The sequence below is a fragment of the Larimichthys crocea genome, chromosome XVI, assembly GCF_000972845.2.
Source record: "Larimichthys crocea isolate SSNF chromosome XVI, L_crocea_2.0, whole genome shotgun sequence".
NCBI classification, from domain to species: Eukaryota; Metazoa; Chordata; class Actinopteri; family Sciaenidae; genus Larimichthys; species Larimichthys crocea.
In genome coordinates, this window is record NC_040026.1 from 10,414,995 (window position 1) to 10,442,276 (window position 27,282).

Below are 27,282 nucleotides of genomic sequence, written 5' to 3' on the forward strand. Positions count from 1 at the left end.
CTTAGTTAGGCTGATGTGGGGCCAGTTATGGAGGTAAGAGATGACCAAGTACTGTCTCACTGATCTATTCAAACACACACCTCAGACACAAACAAACTATTTTAGGGGGCAAGGTGAGTGGGTTTCTACACCGGCACATAATTTAGTTAAGATAAAAACACATTATTATACATACTGTACATTTATTTAAATATCTATTAACTGATAAAAGGTCCAGTGAGTGAACGACAGACCAACACCCATGGACGTCATAGAGATGTTTTTATTTATTCTTATTAGCAAAATGTACAGAAATACAATGCACATAGAAAAATAGTCATAAAAATAGCATCTTGTACAAAGCAAAAGGTCCAGCATGTGTCAAAGTGCTAACGGATTGAGGAATTTTCTGAAAAGTTGGATTACTAAGAAAGACTACAAACATATTTTCCTTCCAATGTCGTTAACGCAATCTATATTTTCTCATAATTACTGTAATGTTTACAGTAAGGGGTCCAGCGGAAAGAAAAAAAGACCACAAACTGAAACTGAGAACAGCCGCATTGTTTTTGTTTTGACAAAATATCACTGCTGCAGCATACGGATTGGAAGGCACTGATAAAACAACGAGGAGATGGAATGATTAGTAACTAGCCATGGATGAAGCCGCTTCACCGTGTGTAGTTTATGAAATAGTTAGGCTACACTCAATACCTCGTAGCTCCGGCGTGAGGTTGTATTCAGGTACTTTCACTTGAAAGTATAGCGAAACACAACACTTACACCAAGGCGCCTGAAACCACATCACATGAAACATTGATCGCACAACAAATATATTTACATCTTAAAATAACACAGAGAAAAACAAATTGACCAGTACTTTTAACACAAAATGAGCACAGGAGGTACGATAAAGCACACATCCCACGGAGAGGCACACTCCACAAAACGGGTGGATGAAATGCAGCTAAGGTGACTCAAATACAAACATATAACAATATATTCACCCTGTCTTAACACTCCATAAAATGGTATTTGCATAGGTTTATATACAGTACATTTCAACAATAACTCTCCTCTTAAAGACAAAAATAAGTTAATATTTACATACACTTTGCTCTTTGATAAAGACTTTTGGTTATAACACAGTATTAGGAAAGAGAAAATGTTCCTCTTTGTCCATAACATTTCTGAAGGCAAGAAAGAATGTAAGGCAACGTTATCACGGTCCACAGTATTAGAAGTCGTCTGCAGGTGTGTGTCTGATGTGTGTTATTTCGCTCTCTCGTCCTCCGAGGCCTGTTTAATCTGCCGTGAGTGCACCATCGCCCCAGCCAGCAGCTGCTCCTCCAGGGCGACATGCAGGTCGGAGCCCCCCAGCTCCAGCAGAGGCTCCAGCCCCGGCACCCTCCTGGGTCCCCCGTTCTCCTCTGGAGGCCCTCCAGCCTCTCCGGGTCCCAGTGCCCTGCGCCTCCGCCTTAGATCCATCTCTCCTTGGTCCCTGACTTTCTCCGGGGAGCCCTGGGGGTGAGCCTCGGCTTTGACGGCCTCGTCTCTCACACCTTCTCTGGGGTCCGCCTGAGCAACAGCTTTCTCTTTGAGGTCTCGTCCTCCATTCTTCAAAGGTTCGAGGTCTTCTCTCTCACCCCCCTGCGCAGCTTTTGCAGCATTTCTGACTTCTCTGTCTCGCTCCAGCTGGGCCAACCTCTCACGAGTCTCCTCCAAATTCTTCTCTTTCCTTGCTCTCTCAACTATTTCATTGTCTGCCTGTTTCTCTTCTGCAGCTTTCTCCTGTGCGAGTCTCTCTTTTTCCAGCTCCTCTTCTCTGGCCAGCTTCTCTCTTCTCTCCCTTTCCAGTCGCTCTTTTTCCACCCTTGCCTGCACTTCTTTCTCTATCCTCTCTCTCTCCAACTTCTCTTGTCTCTCCCTCTCCAGTCGCTCTTTTTCCACCCTTGCCTGCACTTCTTTCTCTATCTTTTCTTTCTCTATCTTTTCTTTCTCTAGTCTTGCTAACTCCTGTTCTCTGGCCACCTTTTCCTTCTTCTCCCTCTCAAGCTCTTCCAGTCTTGCTTGGACCTCTTTCTTTATCTGTTCTTTTTTCTGATTTTCTTTGTCGCTGTCCAGGCCTCTTTCTTCACCATTAGGCTGAGCTACCTGATCATTTTGTGCTGCAACCTGGTGGTCGTCGGGTCTTTTCTTTCCCAGTGGCACTCCCCTCGCCCCCAGCTCACTCTGCCTATGGGATTCTGCTACAGCTGCACCGTGGACATCTTCCTTGTAAGCTGCTTGAACAGCTACTTTAGGAGCCTCGACCTTAGCAATATTATCCCCAGCCTGAGCCTGATTCTGGGCAACGGCATGAGGCTCAGCTACTCCACCCTGTGGAGCTCCAGCTCCAGCTCCAGCCCCAGCCCCAACTCCAACTCCAACCCCAGCTCCAGCTCCGACTCCCTCCTTGGGCTGCTCCTTGGGCTGCTCCTTGGGCTTTGCTGCGCCACCTTCCTGTTCCTGGTTGCTTTTCTCTGGCTCACCTTCTCCAGCAGCCCCTTTCAGTTAGAAACACTTAGTCACATTTCTTTCTCAAGTTGAACATTACCACCAAGTGTCATGTCATGTGTGTAGAACATTATGTGTATACGCACCCGCCGGTTGTTTCTGGTGGATTTCCTTGTGTTGCTCTTCTATGACAGCCAGTAGTTTCTCCTGCTGGTCAAGAAGTCTCTTCTGTTGCTCTTGCTGCTCCTTGATCACCTGCAGCAGCACAGCGTGGTCGAGCTGGCCTTCTACATGGCAAAGATGTTGAATTAAAATAAGTCACAACCTTATCAAGTCAGGAAGCTTAGTTAGGCTGATGTGAGGACAGTTATCTAGGTGAGAGGGGAGGGAAAAGACTAAGTACTGTCTAACTGGTCTATTCAAAACACATATCTCTAAGGTTGTAGCTTTAAACATGAACGGGAATGGGCAGCTGTAGACACAAACAAACTATGTTAGGGGGCAAGGTGAGTGGGTTTCTACACTGGCACATTATTTAGTTATAGGATAAAAACACAAATTAATATACATACTGTACATTTATGTAAATATCTATTAACTTAATCGGCCCAGTGAGTGAACGACAGAGCGACAGACGGAGATAAAGAGAAGAGGCAAGAGGGAATTCATACCTGCAACCAGCTTTTTTATCACTGTGATAGGAGTCCGGAAGAGAAGGAAAGAAAGAAATAAAAGAGGGTAAAAATGGAGGAGAGAGAGAGAGAGAGGGCAAAAAGTGAACAGAACAAGAAAGTCAACAAAAGCCAAAATGACTGCGTAGTGTATCAAGCCAGGTCAAGAAGTAGAAGAAAGGAATGGATTTGAATATCTCTGCTCTATGTCTGTCTTTTACTGTCAAAAAACAGGCACAAAAAGCGAGAACAGAGCACGGAGATTAGGTCACATAAGATAAAACAAGCAAACTGAGATGAAGAAAAACAGCATGCAGCAGACCACTGCGTATTTATTACAACATTTTGTGATTAAGTGTTTTGAATTTAACAGGTGTTCTTTCCTGCAACCTGCCTCCAATTTGTTGCATTTTAGTTCCTCCATTTTTTTTCATACGTCTTTTGGTTTTCTGCTCTACTTACCATCCAATTTCTCGTCTGCTGTGTCTTTGCTGTCTGCAGCTGGAGCCTCCTCTGCAGCAGCAGCATGATGCTCTCCTTCAGGTACTGCCACTGAAGGATCAGAAAATATCACCAGGTCAATGTCGCATCTTCTTTAAAACGGTTTTGCTACCCAGCTGCGTTAAACTACAGCATCAAATACTCACGTTTCCCTGCAGCATCTGGAGCTTTAATCACACTGTCGACTTTTGCCCCGACTGCCTGGTTTTCTAACGCAGCCCCATTCCCAGGAAGAGGATTTTTCACAGGATCGAGCTTCTCAACTTTCTGTAGTGCGGGAACGTCCTGCTTTTTGTCTACGTCCGCAACCGGCTTCTCCACCACCTCATTGGACTGGCCAGCCTCTGCCGGCTTTGGTTTCTCTTCAGCACTGTTGTCTCTTTTGTTCTCGACCTTCACAACGTGCACTTGCTCTTCGTCTTTTTGGGGTTCTTCCACGGGTGGTTTTTTCTCCTCCTTTGGCTCCAAGTTTCTTGTGTCTACCTTGACCTCGTCATGAGGGATGGGCGGTTCGTGGCGATGGGCCTCCCCCTCTGGCACAGCGACGCCTGGGGAAAACAGACGAAACATTGTTCATTAGCCACAATTCATTTACAGAACCAGGTAAGAGTCGAGCATTGGTTCAGTTTGCTTACCAGCATCGGGGCGGTCCAGCTGTGCCTCTTCCTCCTTCTTCTTTCTTTCAGGAACTTCCACTGGTCCTTTAATCTGTGGGGGCTCAGCCCTGTCTACATGTTGTACCACTTCCACAGCAGGAACGTCTGGTTTTTCTATCTCCACTGGCTTCTTGTTTGCAGGATTATCTACACACAAAACAACCTATTACAACACAGAAAACTGCTACTGGATATCACCTCTATGAACATATTCCAAGATCCTTTGTGCTGTCCGTGAAAGTGAAATGACAACATACAATTTATACAACCATAAAAATAAACTTTTAATGCTATGATGTCTTGTTTAGTACTGCTGCTGGTGAGCTTTTTATTTGCCTTTGCAGCCAGTATATACAGTCAGTCTGAAAAATATGAGACACATTACTGCGACTAAATTAAGAAACCATAAAATTGACACCTCATTTATTCCACTTTCCCAGTTTGTGTCCTGTCTGTCTGAGAAACGTAAAACGACTATGTATTCCTGTGCATTACTATTTAACACCGGCCCTGACACGTACTCTTTATTTTCTCGTACAGTTGTGTTTATTACACACATTAACTGCTGGCATTCGAATAAATTAACGCCTCTGCATATCTCACACAAATTGTGTGTGCTGATACACTCCGCAGTTAATTGATTTCAAGCTATTTCTAATGAGTGGATCCACTAGGTGGCAGCAAATACCGGCAAAGGCAGGCGGCAAACACAGCTGGTGTGGCATAATGAATGAGCAGGAGAGCAAAGATAAGAGAGAGAGGGGGGGATGAATTCAAATTCAAAGTGACCAAAAGGAAACAGGTGTGGAGGTCGGGCTACATGGGTTTCACCTGGAGTCAAAAATATGTGGAAAGAATTCAGTAAAACAGAAGAGAAGTTCAGACTAAGAGACAGAAAGACTTCTGGTTAGAAAAAGACGTTGCTGAAGAACCACAGGGTAAAACAGGAAGTGAAACTAAAAGCCCTCCTGTTTAACCCACAAACCGAGAACTCAAAGGGTTCCTCTCAGTCTCATTTCCATTTGTTTCGTCTGCACCCCTCCCCAAACCCATATCGCCCTCTTGCCTTTATGCAGCTAGAGCTTGCAGGCATTTTATAGCTGCCACAGGAGATATGGAAGGGCGGGGGTCGGAGGGGTGCAGACAATGTATTTTGGGGGGAGGGGATGGCAGGAGAAATGAAACAGAGGTAGAGGGGTGGAGAGAAATTACTCGAGTTTGAAGGGCATCACTCTCGCTCCATCAATGTCAACCACTGAGCGCTGCACTCAGATATTATCAAGAGGTTATCTCCTCACTCTGGCTGTCTGTCTGTCTATCAGTCACTCTGTCTGTCTCCATCTTTTCTTCTCACCGAGATGAAAGAGCTCCTTTTTCTGCGGTGGCTTTGTGCCTTTGTTTTAGTCTCACTGGCTCTTTGCCACAGCCTCGTATTCTCTTTACGCCGCTGTTTTAGGGCGCTGCAGATCACAACTTTGAAAATAAAAGAAGTAAACATATTCCCTTGTGCTGCCCGTGCCTTTGGCATGAAATAATTACATGCAGCACTGCTGCCCACTCTCAGACATTGCAGACAAGCCTGGGTCTGGCCCGTTGAGGTAAATGCTTCCATGGATCATTAGTAAACCACTTTAATCTACATTCCATCAAGGAGATAAGTGACTGCCATTAATTCATGCCATGATCTTTACCGTGCAGGTCAGGGAGGTCTGGCAGCAGGTTGTTCTTGTCAGGTGCTGGTGGAGGAGGAGCTTGGACCTTGATGCCAGGACTTCTGGCTGAAATTGAGAGGGTGGTCAAGGTGCTGACCAGCAGAATGCCCAGACCCACCCAAAGCACCAGCTACAGGACGGAGAGAAAAAACAGAAAAGCAGGTCAGAAACTATGAACATTCTCAATAAGCAAATGATCAGGAAAGTAACTGATTCTGTCACCTGAGCGATGATGCCATTCTTCTGGATCTTTCTGTAGATGAGAGCGGGACATATGAAGCAGATGAGGCTGCCCATGGTGGCTCCAGTCAGACCCAGAATGGTTTCCACTAAAGAGAGGAAAGAAAAACACAGAGATTATCTTCTGACTCCCCGACCAGGGACGTAAATCTGCAGTCGTCAGGACGTATATTGTAGTAAATAAAAGACAGTTAAAAGTAATGGATGAATGGTTGAAAGATCCAAGTTCTGCAACTCCAGGTGGTAGTAGTACAAAAGCAAGCGTCACCAAACCGACCTGAACGTACACTATCAAGTGTGTGTGATGTTATTTAACATCCACTTTAAACAAATTGACAGGTGGTGCTGAGCGCATCTGGATGTGGGGCTATGCTGCAAAAATGGTTGGAAACCACTGTAGAGCTCGCTGGGTGAAACCTGGAGCCAAGTTGAGGAGGTCACGTCCGGCTGAGCGCACTGCTCCGTATCTCCTGTGCTAAAAAACTCATATCCCGACTCTTTCTCACTAGCTCCATTCATACCTGCCTCAGCCATTCATAACCAGCCCCAGGCTCACATCCATGACCCCCCTCCCCCTGGCAGCAGCCAGCCCTGGCCCCACCCCTGTCTATCTCTGTGGACCGGGCCGGCTGGGCGCCGGGCCTGGAAACCTATCGTTCATCCAGAGGACGGACACCATATTGTCTCCCTCAGATTTAGTGTCCATTCACCCCGGGGTCCTTACCTCCCTTCTCCTCAGTCTATTAGTCTGATTAGATACACAAAGAGCCAGCCAAACCCGCTTTGTGTGTATGTGTGTGTGTGTGTGTATGTGTGTGTCTGTGTCCACCCAATCAAAAGTTTAACAAACAACCACCATATAAAGGATGAATAAAACATAAACTCATGCTAACCTTTACATCTCCACCATTTTGGAGCCGTTTGTGAGGGGGGACGGACAGACTCAAAGAACCTGACAGAGAGCCAATATTGGTGTGTACATGGGGTTGTGTGTGTGTGTGTGTGTGTGTGTGTGTGTGTGTGTGTGTGAGAGAGTCTGGGAGAATAATAGCCCTATCTTCCCGTCCGCCCGTCTAAAAGGAGATAAAAGTTAGGGCCCTGATTTAAGGACTGTGTTAGAGTGTGACAGTCACTGACTCGTAAAGTCACATTCACACACGTCTTAAAGCTCCCCAGCTACTCCGCCCACATAAAGGAACACATGCACCTTAAAGACCTCCAGTTGGCGAGCTGTACACTTACGCGCACACACATGCAATTTCACTCCATGCCTCATTGTTCACACACTTGCAGGTCGTACCGTTGGGGATGAGAATGCCTCCCAGCATGGTGCCAAACACAATGCAGAGGGTGATCGCCTTGAAGCGGAGAGGAGGCATGTAACCCCCGGCTGCAAACGTCCCATCCTTCTGCTGTGAGACAGAAACGGAGAGCGAGATGAGAGGAAAGACTAAATAAAGAAATGAAATCTCAAATTTATGATTGTATTTTCGTACGATTTGACTTTTGTTTCGTGGGTAGTCTGTGCTCCAGTCATTCAAGTGTTGTGGCCACACCGATCCTTGTACGCAATATTGTTTTATTTCTCATCATCATATTGCCAACAGTCAGTGCTACTGGTCAGGTTTTCATCAAAACCTTTTCTTCCCCTGCAATAGATATTACCTATACTGGAGTTTAAAATCACAAGAAAATGATACAACATCCTCTGAAAAAGGATTTTTACAACCCTGATGTGTTTATATACTTGCAATCTTTGGATAGGATAACAATTCAACTGACATCACAGTTTACATGGAGCAACATGCTTCTGTTGTCATTATTAATCAACTGTGTAACAGGATGGGAGTGCCGATCCCAAATAAAATGTAACTTAACATTTAAATTATTTAATTTAAAAGGACAAGAAATATGCAGAAGTTATGATTTACTGTATGTTTAATCTAGGCAACACCTGCTTGAACTCCACACTTAACTTCTGTTTTTGAATTCCTGTCTATCTTATGGTTTATTGGTGGCAAACTCGAGCTCACCTGCTGCTCAAAAAGCATGGTGTTGATGGCCTGGCGGCAGGGCAGGATCATCATGGGGAACCCGACGGCGACGGACATCATGAAGCCCACGCGGATCATCTCTGTCACCAGGTTGGACGGGAAGTTCATCAGCACGTTGCCTGCGATGTTCTCCGTGAAACTGACGTAGCCGAAGAAACCCACCTTGGTTCAGAGAGAGGTGGAGGGAAGCGGATACAGGGGATGGGAGTAGAGCAAAAAGAGGTGAATATGTAGGTAGGAAGGTTGAAATGAAACACATCTGCTGTGCTGTCTGATGGAAACACCTCGCCTCACTATCACATCTTAAGATTCTTTAAGGCCAGTTTAAAAGGCTACAAGGGCAACTTTACAAATATAAAAATTTACCTTATTTCTAACAAGAAGAAAAAACAGAATTCAATAAATGTTTAGGCATTCATTTAAGGAGATTTGAAGAACAGAACAAGCTGATACTCTGTGATCTCATAATATCACAAGGTTTCCATGTAACAGCACTGACAGTGGCAAATGTAGCCGGTATGTTCGTGGAAGTGTTATTTTTTTTTCCTCCACTCACAGTGATGTAGAAGATGGTGACTACGTTGAGGGCCGAGGTGAAGATGGTGCTCATGCGCTTGACGGACGGCTCGTCCAGGCTGTCGTAGGTCGGCAGCACCTGCCTGTGAGAGACAAGCAGCCCAACGACAACACAACGTCTGCGTGCTGAATGACACCAAGACCACACAATTGATGCTGCTGCTGTGCATTCATGTGCTGTCTGGATTATCAGATAGACAACTTTTATAATGGGAAGTCTAGCAGGAAGAGTCCAGGAAAGAAGACTCCTGCGTTTTTTTTTGTGCAGCCATTTAGGACCCATTTGTTCCAATCAATATTCAAATTAATAAAACGATTCATCTCATTAAAGTTTAAACAAATCAAATTAAGATTTGTCTACTAAGATGTAGTCAATGCATATTTCATGATTGTTATTTATGTCTTCTTACTAATGTAAATTTGCAGATTGATGGCATCGACCTATGGGTGATAAGTTTGGAAAAGATCTATTGAGTCATTAAGTGATGGATTTGCCCCGTGAATTATCAGCTGGTTGATTAATACCTGCAAAAATGGACCCCTAGTCCAACACAGCCAGACATAATTCAGACGCTTGTGATCCAGACATGAAGCACACCAACATACAAGTTGTACAAGCACATGAATGCAACAACATTCTCAGCTTGTAGATTTTTTAATATTGATTAACAATTAACAGGTTTTTTTTTTTTTAATTGCAGTTCAATTTTTCAAATGGCAGTAGATGGAAGTCATGGCAGTGAGGGTGGAGTGCGTGGGAAGTGTTTTGTGTTGAGTGTGCGCTTGTATGTGTGTGACACAGAACGGGCAGTAGTCAAGGCTGTCTGAGACTGAAACCTAAGACTGTCTGGTCTGTCTGTAAACCCACGTATCTGTCTCCCTCTGTCATTTTCTATCCTGCGCCATAAGAGAGTGAGGAGGAGGAGTGGAGGGGACTATCGCCACATTACCCAGTGAATTTACAGGCTTTATATATAACAGCGAGTGCCTGGCGGGTTTTAGAGAATTATAAACTTTCCTGGCAGACTCTTTGTGCTCGCCTCTTCTCTTTCTCTCTCTCTCTCTCTCCCCCATCGTGTATATGTGAAAGGAGGAAACAGAGAGAAGAAACGAGAGAGCGAGAGAAAGAAACCATAACTTTCTCTCGCTCTCTCCTTCTCTCTTTGCCTGTCTCCCTTTCACACACTCTGGTTTTATGAGCAACCACTGTCCCGTGGTGCTTTTTCTTGACGCTTGTTTAATCCGCAAACCAGTAAATCTCGTGGCCAAGGTTAAATAAAACGGCATATTGTAAGTGGGGAGCTAAAGCATCTAATGGTCACTCAATAGTCCTGACTCAGGGGCTAATGTGTTTTTGCTTTAACGCTGCCCCTTAAATGGAGGAAATATGACGGAGAAGGTCTTCAGAGCCAACGTGGGGGGGTGTGTGTGTGTGTGTGTTGGGCTGTAGATAATATCATTAACTTGGAGTTGAGAGCATGCTGACGGTAGCATCACAGAGGGACATTTTCCGCTGCACATGTTTCTCTTATGTCCTCTCCATTATGAGCTAACTGCTCCTCGTCATTCAAAAAAAACGTGCAGCCAAAAAAACAACGGGGCCAGCTCCCATCCCGTCATAATGGTGATGTTAAGTAATGTTTTAACTGAAAGTAAACACATTTCATGAATGTAATAAAAATCCAATGTGCTGAGAGCTGTTTAATCAGCCTGTGAATACATCAGTGTGTGTCTGTAAGATGGCGGCGCTCCAATGTGTTGATTAGTGGTTTGGCTTAAGCTGCCTGCCGCCTAACGGAGCGCTCGCCTCGCTCGGCCTGACCGCAGGCCAAGAAATCACCCTGCCAAATATCACTCAGCACCGCTAGTGGGAACCGGCGCACAAAACACACAACATAAAAACACACACACACACAGGCGCACACTTTCTTTCTTCCTCGAACACGCGCACACCTCACTTGCTAATAAACGCGCCCCCCCCGACATACCATAATGTTATGTTGGCTCTGTGCGATTACATTAATTTAAATCTCGTTTCAGTCTCGAGGCTTGCAGTGGCCCACTCCTGCCACTTACCTCACTCTCTCTCTCACACAAACAAACCCATACAGTACCACCACCCAAACATCTGGCTGTGAATGACCTCACCGTAACACTCCCTGCATCTCTTACCCCCCCCCCGCCCCCAGGCGCTGAATTCAAATCAAAGATAAGACTTTGCGCACACAGATCCCCGCTAGACCTTCACACGTTCGACTAACCGCAAAAACCCAGAGCAAGCAGTAAAAGCGTAGAGGACGGGACAGAGATAGAGAGGCAGTGACAGAGCATGCAGATGGATGAAAATGGAGAAATGAATAATTGCGGTGACGTGGAGAAGCTCTGATTAAGCTGTGAGGAGTGACATGTAGTGTTTTTCTGCAGTCACTTTTGATGGAATGCCAACATTAGCGGGAAAACCTTCTTACCCAGTGGCAGAAAAAAATTATTTTAATGTACACAGACATGCAAGAAGTAAATAGACACCTTCATTAAAATTAAAATTAAAAAGGTGTCTATTTACTTTTTGCATGTCTGTGTATGTGCAGTGTCTGTCCCACAGGCTAGGTCTGCATCTGTGTACATTTTGCTAATTTTAACTTGTAAAATAGGCATAAAAGTTCACCGAAATGTTTTTATTCTTCGAGCCAACACTCGAGAACTTCTGAATCCAATCCATTTTTAACTATTTGACTTAAGTTTGCTTTCCATAATGGCCAAATTGAGTCTTATTTGTGTCGACAAATGCGAAACATCTATCACAATGTTCATTTTCATCGGCCATTCAATGATAAATCATTGTTTTTGTCTGAAATCCACCAGCCACTTTCATATTTTAACCAGTATTTGGCTTGTCACTGGTGCTAATTGCAGTAGCGTGCACAAATAGCAGTTGAAGTCTTCGATTATTTCTAGAGAGGGCAGACCTATCAGTGGAGCAGAAACAGATGAGCCCACTGTGAAAAGCACAGTAGCAAAAATAAGCAGCCTCCCTTTGCAATTTGGCAAACGACCTCACCTCCACCACAAATCTGTCTCTCTCTTTACATGACCAAACTCACTCCAAACCCCCCACTGTGGCTTAAAGGAATGATGCAAGTACACATGCACTGACTGTGATGTTTGACCAGTTTCTACATGCAGCAATGAAAGATTCAATTCAGTGTGCTGCTGCAGACCGTTTGATCATCTTACCCACCACACGATTTCAGGACTAATGTCAGATTTTTCCATATTCTGAATTTTGTTTCGAGTCTTGTTTGACTGTTAGTTTCTTTACGTGGTCCCCGTGCGGGGTGGAGGGGCGGGAGGAGTACTTACGACTGACAGGCGAAGGCCATGCCACAGATGGGGAGACAGCGAAACACACCCTCCCAGCGCACCACATTGACCTGCCCTATCCACCAGCCGCTGAGCAGCCCGTGTTTGAACGAGGACAGCACCATCTGAGGGGGAAGGAGGAAGGGGGAGGGGGGGGAATGGAGGGGAGTTACGGCCCGAACCAAATGAAGACAAGTGGGGGGGGAAGAGCACGAAGAAGAGGGAGGAAGGGAGGAACGGGGTAGGGGGGGGCTGCACCCATGCTGACGGCTCACAGACAGATAATGAAAGTAATGAATGAGGAGAGAACACCAGATAAAATGAAGAAAGGGAAACAACAAAGAGACATGACAAGAAACCTCATACTGAACTAAAAACCTGTCGTTGCTGACAAAATTGAGTCATGGAGGTGATGCGTAATGAAGAAATCATAATTTGGATTTTTTTTAAATAAGTGGAAGGGTAGAGACAAAAACTGCCCCACAGGTTTTCGATCAGCATGCGTTTCCTACGTCTTGCTCCTTTAAATTACCTGATTAAGTCCCAGAGGACAGAAGAACACTCCATAAACCCTCCAGCCACCCGCACCCACACCCAGGCTGTTCATCTTGAGTGTGGGGCGGTGGTGAGAGGGCAGCAGAGATGAAACTTTCGCTTCAGTTATGTTGGACTCCTCTTCCTTACTACTACTGCCACCATAAACCCCCCCTCCCACACACACACAGACACACTCACAGAGCTCAAATGGCTCAGACCAAAACCCGGTGAAAAAAAATGGGGATGATTGCGAGGAGTGGGTGGAAAATTCAGGTAGGCGAGAGGAGGAGCAGGGGAGGTTAAGGAGCGTAAAGTCGCAGGGGGAACATCAGGCTTCCTTCACTCTCCACCCCCCCGCCACTGCCCTTACGGTGGTGTTATTTCGGGGGTGGTTTCCGTGGTTTACTTACGGGTGACAGCAGAAGGTTGTGGCGATAATGGGCAGGCACTGAATGACGCCCTTGAAGCGCCACAGGTGAACCCGCTCCACCCAGGAGCCCGAGATTATGCCGTAGCGCAGAGACGACAACACTATCTACAGCACCGGCAACAGAAACAGCAGTGGGACAGAGGGGGAGTGAACAAAAGGTGCAGAGGAGGAGAGGAGGTAGTGAAGGAGAGCAGAAGGACACAAGGGAAAGAAGTAGAGTAGGTAAAATGAGCAGGAAGGAATAGGATGAAAGGAGGGAGGGAAGGAGGGAAGATACATCACTGTTAGAGGGTTAGGGGTCTGGACTAGGCCGGGCCTGGATCTGAAGCCAGACACACACCACACCAATGCTCCAGGTTATCACCATGCTATGGAACTACAAGTCACATTACACAGAGAGCCTGTAAACAGCAGCGAGGAATCTGTGGAAGCAGCACTACAGGTCAGTAAAACACAACGACACACACTTCACAAACTGTGTGTGTGTATTTAAAGAGCAAATTAATTGGATCGCATGAGGCAGAAAACCGCTGCTGGAACGTCACTGAGGTTAAAGCTTTTAGTAGGTCACATCTCGACCACACTTCAGTCAGCTGTGAGAGGGCCGTGTGTTTTTCAGCGCTGCTTAGCACTGCACCAGTTTCTAATTTAGTGGCATGTACTGTGCTCTGTTAAATGAACTGGGCGAACACTGATACCAAAAGTTGTAATATATGTTCAACAGTAGTCAAAAGGTGTTTCACGTTGTGCTGCGTTTGTACTAGTACTGAAATGATTTATCCATTTATTGATTTGACGATGATTTGCCAAGCAAAAATGTAAAAAAAATTAGCTGGTTTCAACTTTTTCCATGTGCGAACTCTGCTGCTTTTCTCTGTTTTAAAAACATAGTTAAATACATATTTTGGTTTTCAGCTGTTTGTTGGACAAAAACAGCTGTTGGTAGATATCACAAAGGTATCCAGGAAACATTTTTCAGCGTTTTCAGACATTTTTTAGACTAGTTTATTCAATTAATTAATAAAAAAAGAAAAAAAAGTCAAGATATGAATCGATTATGAAAATATTTGTTGGTTGCAGCCTTAGTTTGCACTGTGGATGTACAGTTTTTAACTTTGAAAACAATTTTAAAAAGCCATGGTGGAAAGAAAACGTATCTTTTAGAAAGATCAGAAGAAAAAACAACAACATCATAAACTATTTTATATTAAAGAGTCTCACTGGATGGACTGTTGCCAGAAGTGCAGCATTATTTAAATGTTTCGAAGAAAAGGCGCAACCCCAACATCAGGACTACAGTCAGCATTTAACCTCTAAATACTTACAGCAGCTAAGTGTAGTGGTGTTGCTAATAAACGCTGACTACCTAGGGCAGATATATATCCAAATAGGAATGTCATGCTGACTCAGGATCAGAGAATAAATAATAAGAGTAATCTGTCAAATGAATTTAACATGTACAAACAGCAACAGATAAGTCAAGAGGAAGTCTTAGTAAGTATAGTAAAATACATCTGACGTATTTATATCTGGCAACAAATGAGCAAATATAGAAATATAATTCCCTAAAGCTGCAACCATCTGTGATTTAGTGGAGTCGACTAGCTGACCTCCATTTACTTTGCACTCACAGTGCTTAAATGTCTCTAGTGGCCACTTCCAAGTGTTGCCTCCTTCCCAGGGGAGAGCCTTTGTTTCAGCAGATAGAGAGCAGCGCAGCAATTGTTTTCTGCCCGATGTGATTTAGTGTGAATTTGCTCTTTAAAAAAAACAGTAAGAGGAGAAAGACAATATTGTGTTGGTGAGAAAGACATAGTTTGTACAACGGAGAAAATATGAAAGAATTAACACAGAATATAACAAAATAACATTTATCTTAAATGAGTTTCATGTTAAAGCAGAGAGCGCCGCCAATTAACTATGTTCAAGTTTACAAAGCACTGATGTACAATATGTATTTGTGAACTACAATTAAAAGCTCAGCGGCGAAATGTAATATTTAAAATTCTGTTAGAAAAAACTGTCCTTGTTGCTGTGAAAAAAATTAAAAGGTGATCTTCTAGATTTGTTTGTGAGATGCACATGCACATCTGAGCCTCATTTACAACAAAGTTGTTTTTGATCTAACTGATACTTTGGACTGCTGATTATCTCAGATTATCACTGCACTTTATGATAAACCTTACATGACCTGTTTTGCTGTCTAACTGCACAGCTGACTCAATAAAATCCTTTCATCTTCATCAAAAGCAGTTCTACTTCATGCATTTTGATTTTCAAGCTTTGGGCGCAAAAAACGTCTCTTCGGGTGCATTGCGTAGCTGTGTGTGTGTGTGTGTGTATGTGTGTGTTTTGGCGAGCTCACCGTGAACATGAAGAGGGTGTAGAACATGAGAGCCATAGCTGAGAAGGACTGGATGGAGGACATCATGTTCCTCTGCAGGCTCAGAGGGAGGACGATGAACAGAGACACAGTGATCAGCAGCACCACGCGAAAACTGAAGGTCACCTACAGAGGATCATGCAACATGACGCGATGAGGAACTTGATTTGACCTATTGTTAGTTTGTGCCTCAATCTAATTATTCCAGTTTGTAACCAGTTATTAACTGGTTTGGTTGCTAAATACAAAGTAAAAAGTTAATGGAAATGCAAAAGAGAGCAGTGGGTGTATGAAAAATTTATCAAATAATGATCTCAAACCTGTAAACCCAACAGCTGAGCGAAGAAATTTGAGCCCAGATCAGCTATCACGACGTAGAAGGCAATACAGGTGCCCAACATCAAACCGATCATACTGCAGAGGGAGAGAAAGAGGGGACAGGTGATTATTATAAGTGCCTATGATTTTGGAAATGACTCCATTATGTTTTTTTATTTGTAGAAGATCGACTCATAATACACACATCAAACACAGAATATTGCGTGTAGTAAGTTAACAAGACTCGCCTCGTCTCCACCAGTGTTTTTCCTGCTTTCCCGTACGCATGGAAAGCTGCAGGGGAGAAAGTGACATCAGTGTGAACAACATGTGGACTAACAGATGGCAGCGACTTAAAAATAGTTTCTGTGTTGATAATACCTATCAAACCACTACAACCAACTTCAAATTTTAAGGTCTACAGTCATGATGATCGTCGTAGCAACTTCCTCCATTGAAAAAAAAGAAGAAGAAAAAGCAGCAGTTCCTGTGTGAAAGTCTAAATACGTTAGTGTGTTTAAACTCACCTAATCCTGCGTAAGTCCTTCTTTTGGTGCTGCTCGCCGTGTGCACCAGGAACATACAGGACTTGTGGGTCATCCACGAGCAGAAAAAAAGCAGCAGAGTCCCCAGCACTATCCCACACTGCAAGAGGACAGAGCGAACATTCATTCATCCATAGAGTTGCCTTGAAATCTGGTCACCTTACAAAATAATATCCTTGTATATTAAATTATACAAGCATCTGGTCAACCTGATTAAGTCTTGATGCCCTAGATTGGATTCAACCCTCAAACTATCTTGACTACATTTAGTCTTTAAAACTTATTAGTGCCACACACACACACACAGAATAACAATAAACAGCTTATTCACATAAATTTAATCTCCGACTTCCAATTTTTTAAAGAAGTGCCACCCACGCATCTTATTGCCCAAGTTCGGTCTTTACAGAAAGGCCTGCAAATACTGCAAACATTTTAAGTTTGCAATTGACTTTGGTTAATGACCACACACACACAACAAAAACAGAAATGCAGTCAAGCAAAAAGTAGGACAGCAGTACCACACCTAAAGACCAGTCATGCGTTCATTTGTGTTTGGTGTTCATGCTAAAACCTGCAAGATAACGTGTCCGAATCATTTAAAAGACTCAACACAGGTGGATTATGTTCATGTTCAACCAAACGTCTGTTGATCTCATGAGGAAGTCGCCTGGCTGTAACAGTTACACTTTCACCCATTAAGGAAACGTCACTTCGCAGTTATGTCAAACACACAAGGCCAAACTGAAGCACGGTGTCGTGGAGCTGGAGGTTGATTCAACCATTTGTGGTCAATTTTTTTTGGTAAACAATCAGAGAGGTTTGACTAAATATTACAAAACACCTCTCTGTAAAATGAAACACCACGCTTACGAACAACAATTATTACAATAAACCACAACAAACTGAAGCACTTTGTGCTCGATGCGAGACGACGTGTGTGTTTCTCTTTTACATTTCCCTACACCTGCACAATTTGACTTGTCTTTGCATTTGTGCAAAGTGTACGTGTAATGACGGAAAGTAACTAGTGAGTGAGTGTGTGGCTTTTCAGATTGAGATTTTGCATGCAATTACATGCTAATATATATATATATATATTATTAAAGCTTAAACTACCCAACAATTATATAAAATGAACTGCAACATTAAGGTACAGCTTACACGTGAATTAATATTATATAACAATACTTTAATACAGTTTGAGTTTTATACTAAGCAGATAGTTAATATAGGGTTTGTGTTTGGGGGTCGGGGTCGGAAACATTTCACGGTCGCACCTGGCCAGGTGACCCACCTGTTTGAAGCAGAAGGGCATGGTGAGCACGCTCACTCCCACGATGCTGTTCACCACGTTCATGATGAGACCCCAGTTGGACGCCGTCATTTTGCTTGTTGACAGGCCTCCCCTCCCCTCCGGTAAGAAAATATCCACACAAACACGGAGACACAGCAGCACTTTGACGCTGACGTAAAGGTGCGTGATGTTTGGTCCTACGCCGGGAACAGGGACTCAGTGGCGGGGTGTGTTTTTCCGACTCCTCCGCCGAGCTGTGACGTGGCGCTCTGAGAGAAAACACATAAAGAGTTTGGACACACTTGGACCCCTTTTATAGTTTATTTTTAATAAAACAGCCACTAACTAAACAGAAACATGAATATATAATGTATATTTAAATGAAGCCCGACAGGTTGTAAAGATTACATTTGAGCTAACCCGTTAGTTGTTTTAATGAACCCACCTTTCTTCTGCGACTGCTGCGCCCACCGCCTCGCTGCGCCTCTTTTACGTTATCATCGGTAATTTGGTGACATTAAACAGTCATAGGCAGTGTTTTAAATGAGTCTTTATGAGTGTTTGAGCTTCGGGTTAGCAGCAAAGTAAAGACGATAAAATCTCTGTTTTTCTGAACGCGTATCCAGGAAGCAGGGCTCGTAGTCGAGGAGGACAGCGAAGAGGACACAGCCTGCAGGTTTGAGCGCTGTGCAAATACTCGGGCGCCCACCGGTGGTCACAGAGAGTCATGAACTGGCTGGACATAAATCATTACTCTCTCCTAGTACAAGAGGTCTCAACCTTTTTTAGCTCAAGGACTCCTTGGACAGACATTTTTTAAAAAGTCACATTTTAAGCTTGGCCTTTATATTTACTTTATTCACCTTATTAACCTATTTATATACTGAGTTATTAGCCTATATGTGTTTATGATTGATTACAAAGTTCATGCATAATGGGATAATTTATTTAGTAAATAGTTTTTGTCAAAAAGTAGCTTCTTATTGCATATTAATGCTTGCAGTTTATCATTTTTGTTATGTATTTTTTTAAATTCTCACAAATTATTTTTGTAAAAATTGTCAATTATTAATTGGCGGACCCCCTGCAGTCCCTCTGCGGGGGGCACGGACCCCTGGTTGAAGACCCCTGTTCTAGTATATTAGTCATTTTATCATTTCTTGTTGCGTACTTTACTCTCGTCTTTCTTTTTAATGCTGCTTCGCCTAAAATCCTACTCCACTACATTTCATTGGTAAATACTTTTTACTATATTGAGTGACAGCTATGGCTTGTTGTATTTTGTCCTCGTTGTACTGTGTGTTGTAATGTGTGTGCAATAAAAATCCTGTCTGCCTGCTTTATGTTTTATGTAGCACCGTGGTCCTCGGAAAAACACTGTCTCGTTTAACTATGTATATGGTTAAAACCCACTCCACTTAACTTGCCTTGACTTGGCTGCAGGTTTCAGACAGAAGATTTTAGCTTAGAAAATAGAACAAACTGTTAAAGATTAAGCCAAGCTTCTCAAGCTTTTGACCTCTTAAAAAAACATTGTATACTTAGGACCTTTGTTACAGATGTCTGTGGGCAGCTTATCAGTCCCACCAAAGAGTAATTTCCCCTAAGAAGGTTTTCTTTAGATATAACTCGAGGCTCAAAGTGGTCAGATATTTCACAAAAAAAAGGAGAAAAATTCATATAGATTTATGTATCATTTCTTCTATAATCATGTCATGACTTGTCAGATTAATCTTGTGACCCTTTGTAGGGGGTCTGAACCCCAGGTTGGGGAGTTAAAATGAACTCCACCTAAACCACAACAAGAAAGTGACACACTGACGCATCAGGACGACCTAGTAATGTCATATTTAATTATATATTGGCCATTTATCTGCAGAGTACGTATAGCTTTGACACTTTAAGCATGTTTTACTTGTAATTCCTTATTGCTTTCACATAGTTTTATTCCTTAATTAAAGGCCATGACTAGTTTGTCCGCCACAGATGAGCTCTGTAATCATAACAATACCAACAGACATGCATGAATCCTGTTTTTCTAGATGCCTCAGAGATTCCCTCCAGGAAAGGGAAACAGGCAACAGAGGGATGGAGGGCTAAAGGTGTGAGGGAGGGAGGGAGGGGGGTGGGGGTGAACAAAAAGAAAAAGGCTAAAACAGAACAGGCCAATCGAGCATGACGTCAGAGAAAATCAGCCCGAGCACCTGAAATGTTGCTGGCAGTGACTGGGTTTATTTCTGTCAGCCGAAGCGCCTGCCCGGTGCCCTCTCTGATAGATGACTATTGTGTTGTTTGACCAGGAAAGAGAAGAAGGAGCGAGGGGTAGGGAAGGGAAGGGGAGTAGGGGAGGGAGGGGGGGCGCGGGTTGACCTGGGAGCTTTCCCCCAGCCGGGTGTGCTTTCCCCCGGGGATGAAGGATTTTCAGAAGCAGGGATGTGATGAAGCTTTGAGAGGCAGATGGGGTGGAGCGGGGGGGGATTTTGGATTGTGTAGACGTGTATGTGTGTATGCGTGTGCCTTTGTGGCAAGTCCTGCTCGAAAAAATTATACATTCTTTAATATCATCTCTTAAAACAGATTTTTACGGACTTGAATGTGTAATCATTTTTAATCCTATGTATTCGTTTAGCTTCTAGCATTACTGGATTTTCTTTTTTTACACACTAACTCAGTCTTATTTGTTCTTGCGCCGTCTATTTTTACCTTTCATTGTTTTGTATTCTTGCATTTTTAACCCTCCCATTTTAGCTCTGCCTTTTACGTCAGTGATATAAATAAAGTTTATTGTCATTATGTGTGCATGTGTACGAGCGTGCGCGGCGCATATGTGTGTGATCAGAGAGGTTAAGGCAGGAAAACCCTGGCCATTGTGCACCAGTGACCCCTCAAAATCAATGTGACAGACCGGTTGATTGGCTGGAGGGTCCTGTCTCTCTACACCTAATCCCTCAAGGTACACCCTCAGCCAGGCGCTCGTGTGTGTGTGTGTGTGTGCGTGTTTGTGTGTGTGTATCTGTGCTTGTATGTGTGTCTTTCTGCACCTAATCCCTCAAGATAGACCAAAGGCCATAGGATGGGGTATTAGTGCAGTTACAGGGGGTCAGGCCTGTGTGTGCGAGTGAGAGAGAGCTTGAGTGCAGGCACTGCTTCACACTAGTCCAATTAGACTGCAGTACTTCTATGCATTTCTATGGGACTCAGCCATGTGTGGACGTAGTAGTGGGTTTCAGTACGGAGGGGAGGGGGGGGGCAGATTTTAGGGCAGATTTGGTCAGATAACCCGGTTGGGGCAAAATTAGACGCAGGCATCTGGATTTGACCTCGGGCCCTCGCAGTGACCCCCGGTCACTCAAGGGTCACGGGGCACAAAGCAGAGCACTGACCCTGCACAGGTCAAGCATGCGGGCGGCTGAAAGGACGCCTTTGTGGGGCCTGGCATGCTCACTATTTCCCATGAGCACCAGGGGACTGTGTCTGCCCAGGAAACTGGACCGGAGAGCGGGCCAGACGTAGTGTGTGTGTGTGTGTGTGTGGAAATCATAATTGATTTTTGTTTATATTTCTTAGTGTTTACTTTATGATTATCGCTGACTGAAGGTCATAGTTTACCCTGATTTTTATTTATGGTTCGTTACTTGGTTGGTGTTTGTTTTTGTGCGTCTTGGAGAGACTTCGCTAGGCTACAAACTGTCAGGTAAAAACCTTGCAACTCTAATTCATGTTTAAACTTCACTTGAAGGATTACATACTTCTCGGTTTAAAAAACACCCAGCCACCCTTGGGCTTATTCCCTTTCAAATCTAATCCTGCTTTTCTTAGCCCTTTTAAAAAGTTGACATTTCGGAGATACATGATTTTTTTTACTCCTGTTTGTGTGCGAGTGTCGCGGAGAGAGATACGGCTTAGATTTTTAGGTATGCCTGTGGTCGTTGCTTGTGTACATCTGTTAGCGCCTCCTTAATGAGCGCATGCACGCTGCCTCCAGTCCTGTGTGTGGCCCTCAGAGAGGGAGAGAGAAGCCCTCTGCTCCAGTAATCACATTTAATTACGCACCAGCATTAGACGGCCTATGAATAGGGTTTTTAGGCAGGCCTCTCACACAGAAATTGGCTGCATCCAGCTGAACATTGCCCACCTTTGTCCTGCCGGTCCCACTATATTCTATTAAGACTTTGTCATTTGACCATCAGCAAAGCACTATGGTCTAGCACTAACAACTGCTGGACTAATGCAACACATTAAAAACGGGAAGGTAAAGGGAACAATAGGCATTTGCTTGGCTGAACGGCTTGCGTCTGCCCCGTTAATGAAGCAAATGGACCACACATTAGGCTCCATCCACAATTGCATAGTACCTAGAATCACAGATAAAGGATGTATAGTCTCAAGAAAATCCTCCATGTCTGCTTATCTGAGGTTTAAGGGGGAAAAAAATTGTAGTTGTTTCTTTAGGAGAGAAGAAGTGGAATTTACTTTGTTAATCTCCAGGGGGGCTCTTTGCACTGCGAAATCAATTTGGAGGCAGAGAGTTTTTTAAGATGACGTGGGATTCTGCATCGCAGAAAGAGAGAGAGAGAGAGAGATGTCACGTTGCCATCTGCACCTCTCGGCTCTGTACGTATGCATGTGTAACGTGTGTCTGTGTGTGTGTTAGTGTTAATAATGACATCCATCACCATGTTTACATGCAGGATGAATCCTGTTCTTACTCACATAACCTGTTATTCAACTCAATGTAAACATCACAACTCGGATAGTTTACACACAAAACTAAACACGTGTCTGTGAAACTATGAATACATTTTAGTGCTTTTATTTTGTTAATACTCGTAAAAGCATGCTCCAAAGCATTTTATTCTCTTTTTTTTTTTTGCTGTATTTTCTGAAAGTTCAGCATCTTTATATCAATTTTATGCTGTTTTATTTTTAAATTAGGCACCTGAGGTGGTCAGAATCATTGCAGTGCTTGGTTTATTCCTTTATCTGTCACTTCTTGCACGTAAACTTGCACTATGAGACAACTCAGACATTACATAAATATCTCATAACTTATCTTTCTCAGTGTAGCGTTCTGTATGCGCTATTAACTCTCTCATCACTTCAACTGTTTATGTGTTTAACTCCTCTTTTGACAGCAAACGAGGCTCATTTTCTACATTAGTGTCGGTGTTTAGGGGAGAAAAAAATCTCACACACACACACACACACACACACACACACACACACACACCGTGTCTGAGATAGCGCCCAAACTGACCATAAATCCAGTGTGTTTTTAAAAGGCCAGACTCATAAAGAGAAGAGGTGACAGAGCAGCACTGATGGGTCAATATGGCCCCCATCCTACCACAAACACACACACATGCACACACACTTTCTCTCTCTCACTCCCAGATGCCACAGATACAGTACATAAATATACTCTCATGCTTCCTCATATGTAGCACACACACACACACACACACACACATTTGCATGAGAACACATGCAATCACATTCATATATGCATATTGTATACATACTAACCACACACACGGTGCCGACTGCAGCACATGATGTACAGCGACTCGTATGTGTGTGTATTCACACACACACACACACACACACACACACACACACACACACACACACAGGACCAGTGTGTAGTGAATGGTGTGTTTGACTGGAACAGAATGACTGTGGGGATTCATGCTGGCTTTCCTCTATTAAACTCTGCAATAAGGCTCACTGTGTATGGGAGTGCTGACGTCCCTGCCCACCTCAGTGATCTACAGCCTGTGTGTGTGAGTGTGTGTGTGAGTGTGTGTGTGTGTGTGTGCCGCTAAACTCCCTACCTGTTCCCAATGATCTATAGCTCCAGGGGATTTTATATAGCATATACGAACATTTGTGTGCATTTGTGTGTGTTTAAATCAATGTTTGCGAGTGAGCGTGTCCACATGGGCGTGCAGCTGCATGCTCCACAGCTCCGGTTTGCAATGGTTTTGGGGTTTGGCACACAGAGGGAGGGAATTCCTTAAGATTCGGGCTGAGACAGAGGAGGGTCTCACTGGTGACTCCAAACTGCTGCAAACCTTGGACGGGGGAGTGATAATTTACAGTCTGAGTGGGCTGCAACTGAAGGGGACTCAGTAAAGTGGTGGAAACGGGCCGGCCCGTATATCTCTCAGTAATTGACGGCGCTGGAGACCTGTGCAGAGTTCAGAGCCAGGAGAGATGGTGTTATCCCAGGTTCTACTCAGGCTCCTCCACTGCTTCTTTCTCTCTGGCCGTCTGCGGCTGCTCAGCCAGAAAACAGGCCTTTCATTTGAAACTCTGCTTTATATGGCTCTCTGGTGCCAGCAGCATCATTAGGATTTTAGGAGTGGCACTTATCACATGAACAGCCAGGTCCTTACCCAACGAATATTAGGATTATTCCTGCTTTTATTTATTTTATTGCTTTTCTGATTTATTATGGATAGAGACAGAGTAGACGGCATCCTGTATGCCCTCAACAAATGCTGCAAATAGCCTTCTATGATAGAGCCCAGACTAACAAGCTTTTAGAAAATGTTTATGAAATGCACTTAATGTGAGAGGAATTTTCCCAACCACAAAAGGATTACATAGAAGAGACATGACAAGAAACAGGCAGTGGTTTGACATTAAAGTAGTGAGGTGAAAGAGTCTGGAGGTCTGGGGCGGACATTTTGCTACATTTGTTCTTAGCTCTATTGACCGTTTCCAAATCCTGCCATAACTTTTTTTTTTCTTTTTCCTAAGTGAAATTAAAGTTTTCTCACGGTCTCGTGTGAGTCTTACCACACGGAGGCGCAGGACATTGTACGATCAGCGAAGGAAGTGAACAATGATTTTAACAACAAAACTGAACTTCAGTTACGGCAAATTTTTTATCCATCTGTGCCAAGATGCCATGGATCACATTTGATCCCTGTTTTTACACTTTATGTTATGGTTTGATACAGTTTTATTTAATTACAATGATATCCAGCCATGCCATTGTTTTTTTATCCTCTGGGATTTAAGATACTTAGAATATATATAATACTGATTTCAGTTAGATATACAAATTTAAAGGTGTCTTTCCAGAGGGGCCTTAATGAACAGTATTTTTTAAACTACTTTTTAAACTATTTTTTAACTTTTAAAGTTAAAATTTAAAAACTTTTTTGACTTAAAACAGCCCCTCTAAAAACCTGAAAGGTCTGTACATGACCAAAATAACCAGGACATTTTTCTTGAAATATAAAACATATATTTTTAATGCTGTGAGGACCCCAAACTAAATCCCATTCATCTCTAAATTCATCACGATGGAGGCAAAAATCTCAGAGACAGATATCTCAAACACAGAGTAAATGAAACCCAAACTATCTGCGTGAGATATCAGGAGAGGTAAAGGAGAAAATGTGTTCTTTGTTGCTCTAATTTGGGTGAACTGACAAATTAAATACTCAGGCTAAAAGACGGAGGGGGAAAAAAACTCAAGCAAAGGTCATAGGTCACCTCTAAGCCCACAATTTTGGATACATGTTAACATCACACCTCATAACATCACACCAGGATAGAAAAAAAGTTGACTGATGATATAAATCTCAACATACAGCTGCTGTTTTTCTCCTCCCCTGTCTCTTGCTATTTTCTCATCGCTCTTACTGAATGCGATATCTGTGTGTGTGTGTGTGTGTGTGTGCGCGCGCTGATGCAAACACAGCAGATTCCTCCTAATAAACAGGAAATATCTCTTCAATCCCAGCAAATACGACACAGGCACAGACATTCACTTGTCAGCACAAATTATGGGCCGATGCTCACAGTTATGGATGTTATCTCAGTCCAACACACACATATATGCGAACACACACATACCTCAAACTACACTCGTGAAGATTCATTGTCAGGGATTTTAATTTCAATTTATTTTTGTCTGATTTTAGCATCAAGTCTTGCAGAGCTCACTCACACTCCAGTCCTCTACATACTTTTCTACATTCCTCCCATTTCTCTTTTTTCCCTTGAAGGATATACTATCCTCCTTCCCTCTTTCTCTCTCCCTTTTCACATGCCTTCCCCGCCTCTACTTGTTCTCCCTTCCTCTTCCTTTCTTCTGTTCTCATCGAAATTCAGCTGTGTAATTCCCTCTCCGAGGACACCATTGATCTCTCCCTTCCTGCACGTTTGAGGAACACTGGGCGGGCAAAAGCGAGACAGCGCGACGGAGAAGGACGAAGAGGAGAGGGATGACAGAAGTGAACTGGAGAGAGAGAGAGAGAGAGAGAAACAGGAAGCAGAAAGAGAAAGCTGAAAAGGGGAAAGAAGAGAGAGAGGAGAAAAAAAAGGGGGTGAAGAAGAGGAGGAAGGGGGAGGAGGAGGAGAGCCAGACCCCCGTCTATAGTGGCTGGAGAAGAAAAGACACGGGCTTTCCTCGTGATCGCATCTTCCGCCCCTCTTTTTGAAGCACAGAGAGACAAGAGAGCAGCTATTTACTGGAGCCCACACATAATGGCCACTTTTATTTACTTTCGTCCATTTAGCTTCTGCCAAGGACTCTCTAGTGTGTGGGCCAAAAACAGAAACCCGAGGTGTTTTACAAAGTACCAAAGCCCCCCCTCCCCCTCCTCTATATGTGTGTGTTCTTTAATTATTTGCTGATATGCAACTACCAAACCACCCACAAAACAAAAAAATCCCAAAGCAGAGGCGATATGTATCCCCGGTCTCAACATGTGGGCACATTTATATATGACCTGCCTTCAATCCTCCCCCAGGCCAGGCCACATTCACACACAGACCCCTGCTCTGACATCAGAAAGGTCAGCAGTCCTATCCAGGCTGTGACGGAGCTGACCCTCCATCCTGAGGCAGGCCAGCACCCCCCTCCCCTCTCTCTCTCTCTGCTGCCGCCACCGCCTCCTCCCCCCCCTCCGAGTTCAACGCTGACCTTTTACAGAGAGCTTCATTGCTACCAGACCTCAGACAGACTGCAGCTCATCAGGAAAATCAGACCTCTCTTCTGCTGTTTGTACATCTGACTCCCCTCCTAGATTGATCAAATGCGCTCTCGTTTGTTTATGCTGAGCTTTCTCATTTATTTCCTGATGTTAACTAATCCTAAAAACCACAAAAAGTTATTTGAAGAAGGGTTTTCTGAATTTCACCAATTTAACGGTTTTGATTTGAGAAAATCCAAATTTTTGTTTGCTCTAAATGTATAACAGTTCAAATAAAACTTATAGTAACCTTACAATGCGGAAATCACAACTACTTTGACTAAATAAGTTGCAATTTGAAATATACTATTAGTGTCATAAGTATTTATTTTTCCTTTGCCACTGTCCTTTTTGAGATAATCCAAATGATTTTTTAAGAGCTTTAGTGGCCAGAGAATAATTTCTCAACCCTTGAATCCTTCAGTGTATCTTAAAACACTGCATGCTGACGTTATCAGGACGGTATCCAGGATTTTTTTTAAAAAGGTCACAAGTAAAATCCCCCAGTGCAACCACACACTCCCTATGAAAAAT

The 27,282-nt window shown here is 43.6% G+C and overlaps 2 protein-coding genes across 4 annotated transcripts in view; one reads left to right on the forward strand and one right to left on the reverse strand.

Moving 5' to 3' along the window:
- Nucleotides 1-242: 242 nt before the first annotated feature.
- slc38a10 (solute carrier family 38 member 10) lies at nt 243-18,434 on the reverse strand. 3 transcript variants are annotated; one of them, XM_027289330.1, is made up of 18 exons: nt 18,201-18,434; nt 17,756-18,024; nt 16,441-16,558; nt 16,162-16,207; nt 15,916-16,009; nt 15,578-15,721; nt 12,246-12,370; nt 8,866-8,968; nt 8,289-8,471; nt 7,556-7,667; nt 6,238-6,344; nt 5,995-6,145; nt 4,283-4,450; nt 3,794-4,195; nt 3,609-3,698; nt 3,147-3,167; nt 2,622-2,762; nt 243-2,525 (listed from the first exon to the last, which is right to left on the reverse strand). In XM_027289330.1, the coding sequence occupies exons 2-18, from the start codon at nt 17,843-17,845 to the stop codon at nt 1,252-1,254; spliced, it is 3,369 nt and encodes a 1,122-aa protein (XP_027145131.1). In that variant the 5' UTR covers nt 17,846-18,024; nt 18,201-18,434; the 3' UTR covers nt 243-1,251. The 3 variants fall into 3 exon arrangements, with proteins under 3 accessions (XP_027145131.1, XP_027145130.1, XP_027145132.1); XM_027289329.1 differs by lacking the exon at nt 12,246-12,370 and adding an exon at nt 13,193-13,317; XM_027289331.1 differs by lacking the exons at nt 3,147-3,167; nt 12,246-12,370 and adding an exon at nt 13,193-13,317 and having other exon boundaries at nt 18,201-18,432.
- The window catches only part of bahcc1b (BAH domain and coiled-coil containing 1b), a 91,876-nt gene continuing 82,360 nt past the window's right edge, over nt 17,767-27,282 (forward strand). The window contains exon 1 of the mRNA XM_027289325.1: nt 17,767-17,877. The gene's annotated coding sequence lies outside the window, so the exon portion shown is untranslated. The remainder of the gene's footprint in view (nt 17,878-27,282) is intronic.

Coding starts and splice junctions, on each gene's coding strand:
- slc38a10 (XM_027289330.1), bottom strand. CDS start 17,845: ATGACGGCGTCCAACTGGGGTCTCATCATGAACGTGGTGAACAGCATC. Junction 3,699..3,793: donor TCCAGATGCTGCAGGGAAAC/GTGAGTATTTGA, acceptor CTGATCCTTCAG/TGGCAGTACCTGAAGGAGAG. Junction 2,526..2,621: donor CCACCAGAAACAACCGGCGG/GTGCGTATACAC, acceptor TCTAACTGAAAG/GGGCTGCTGGAGAAGGTGAG.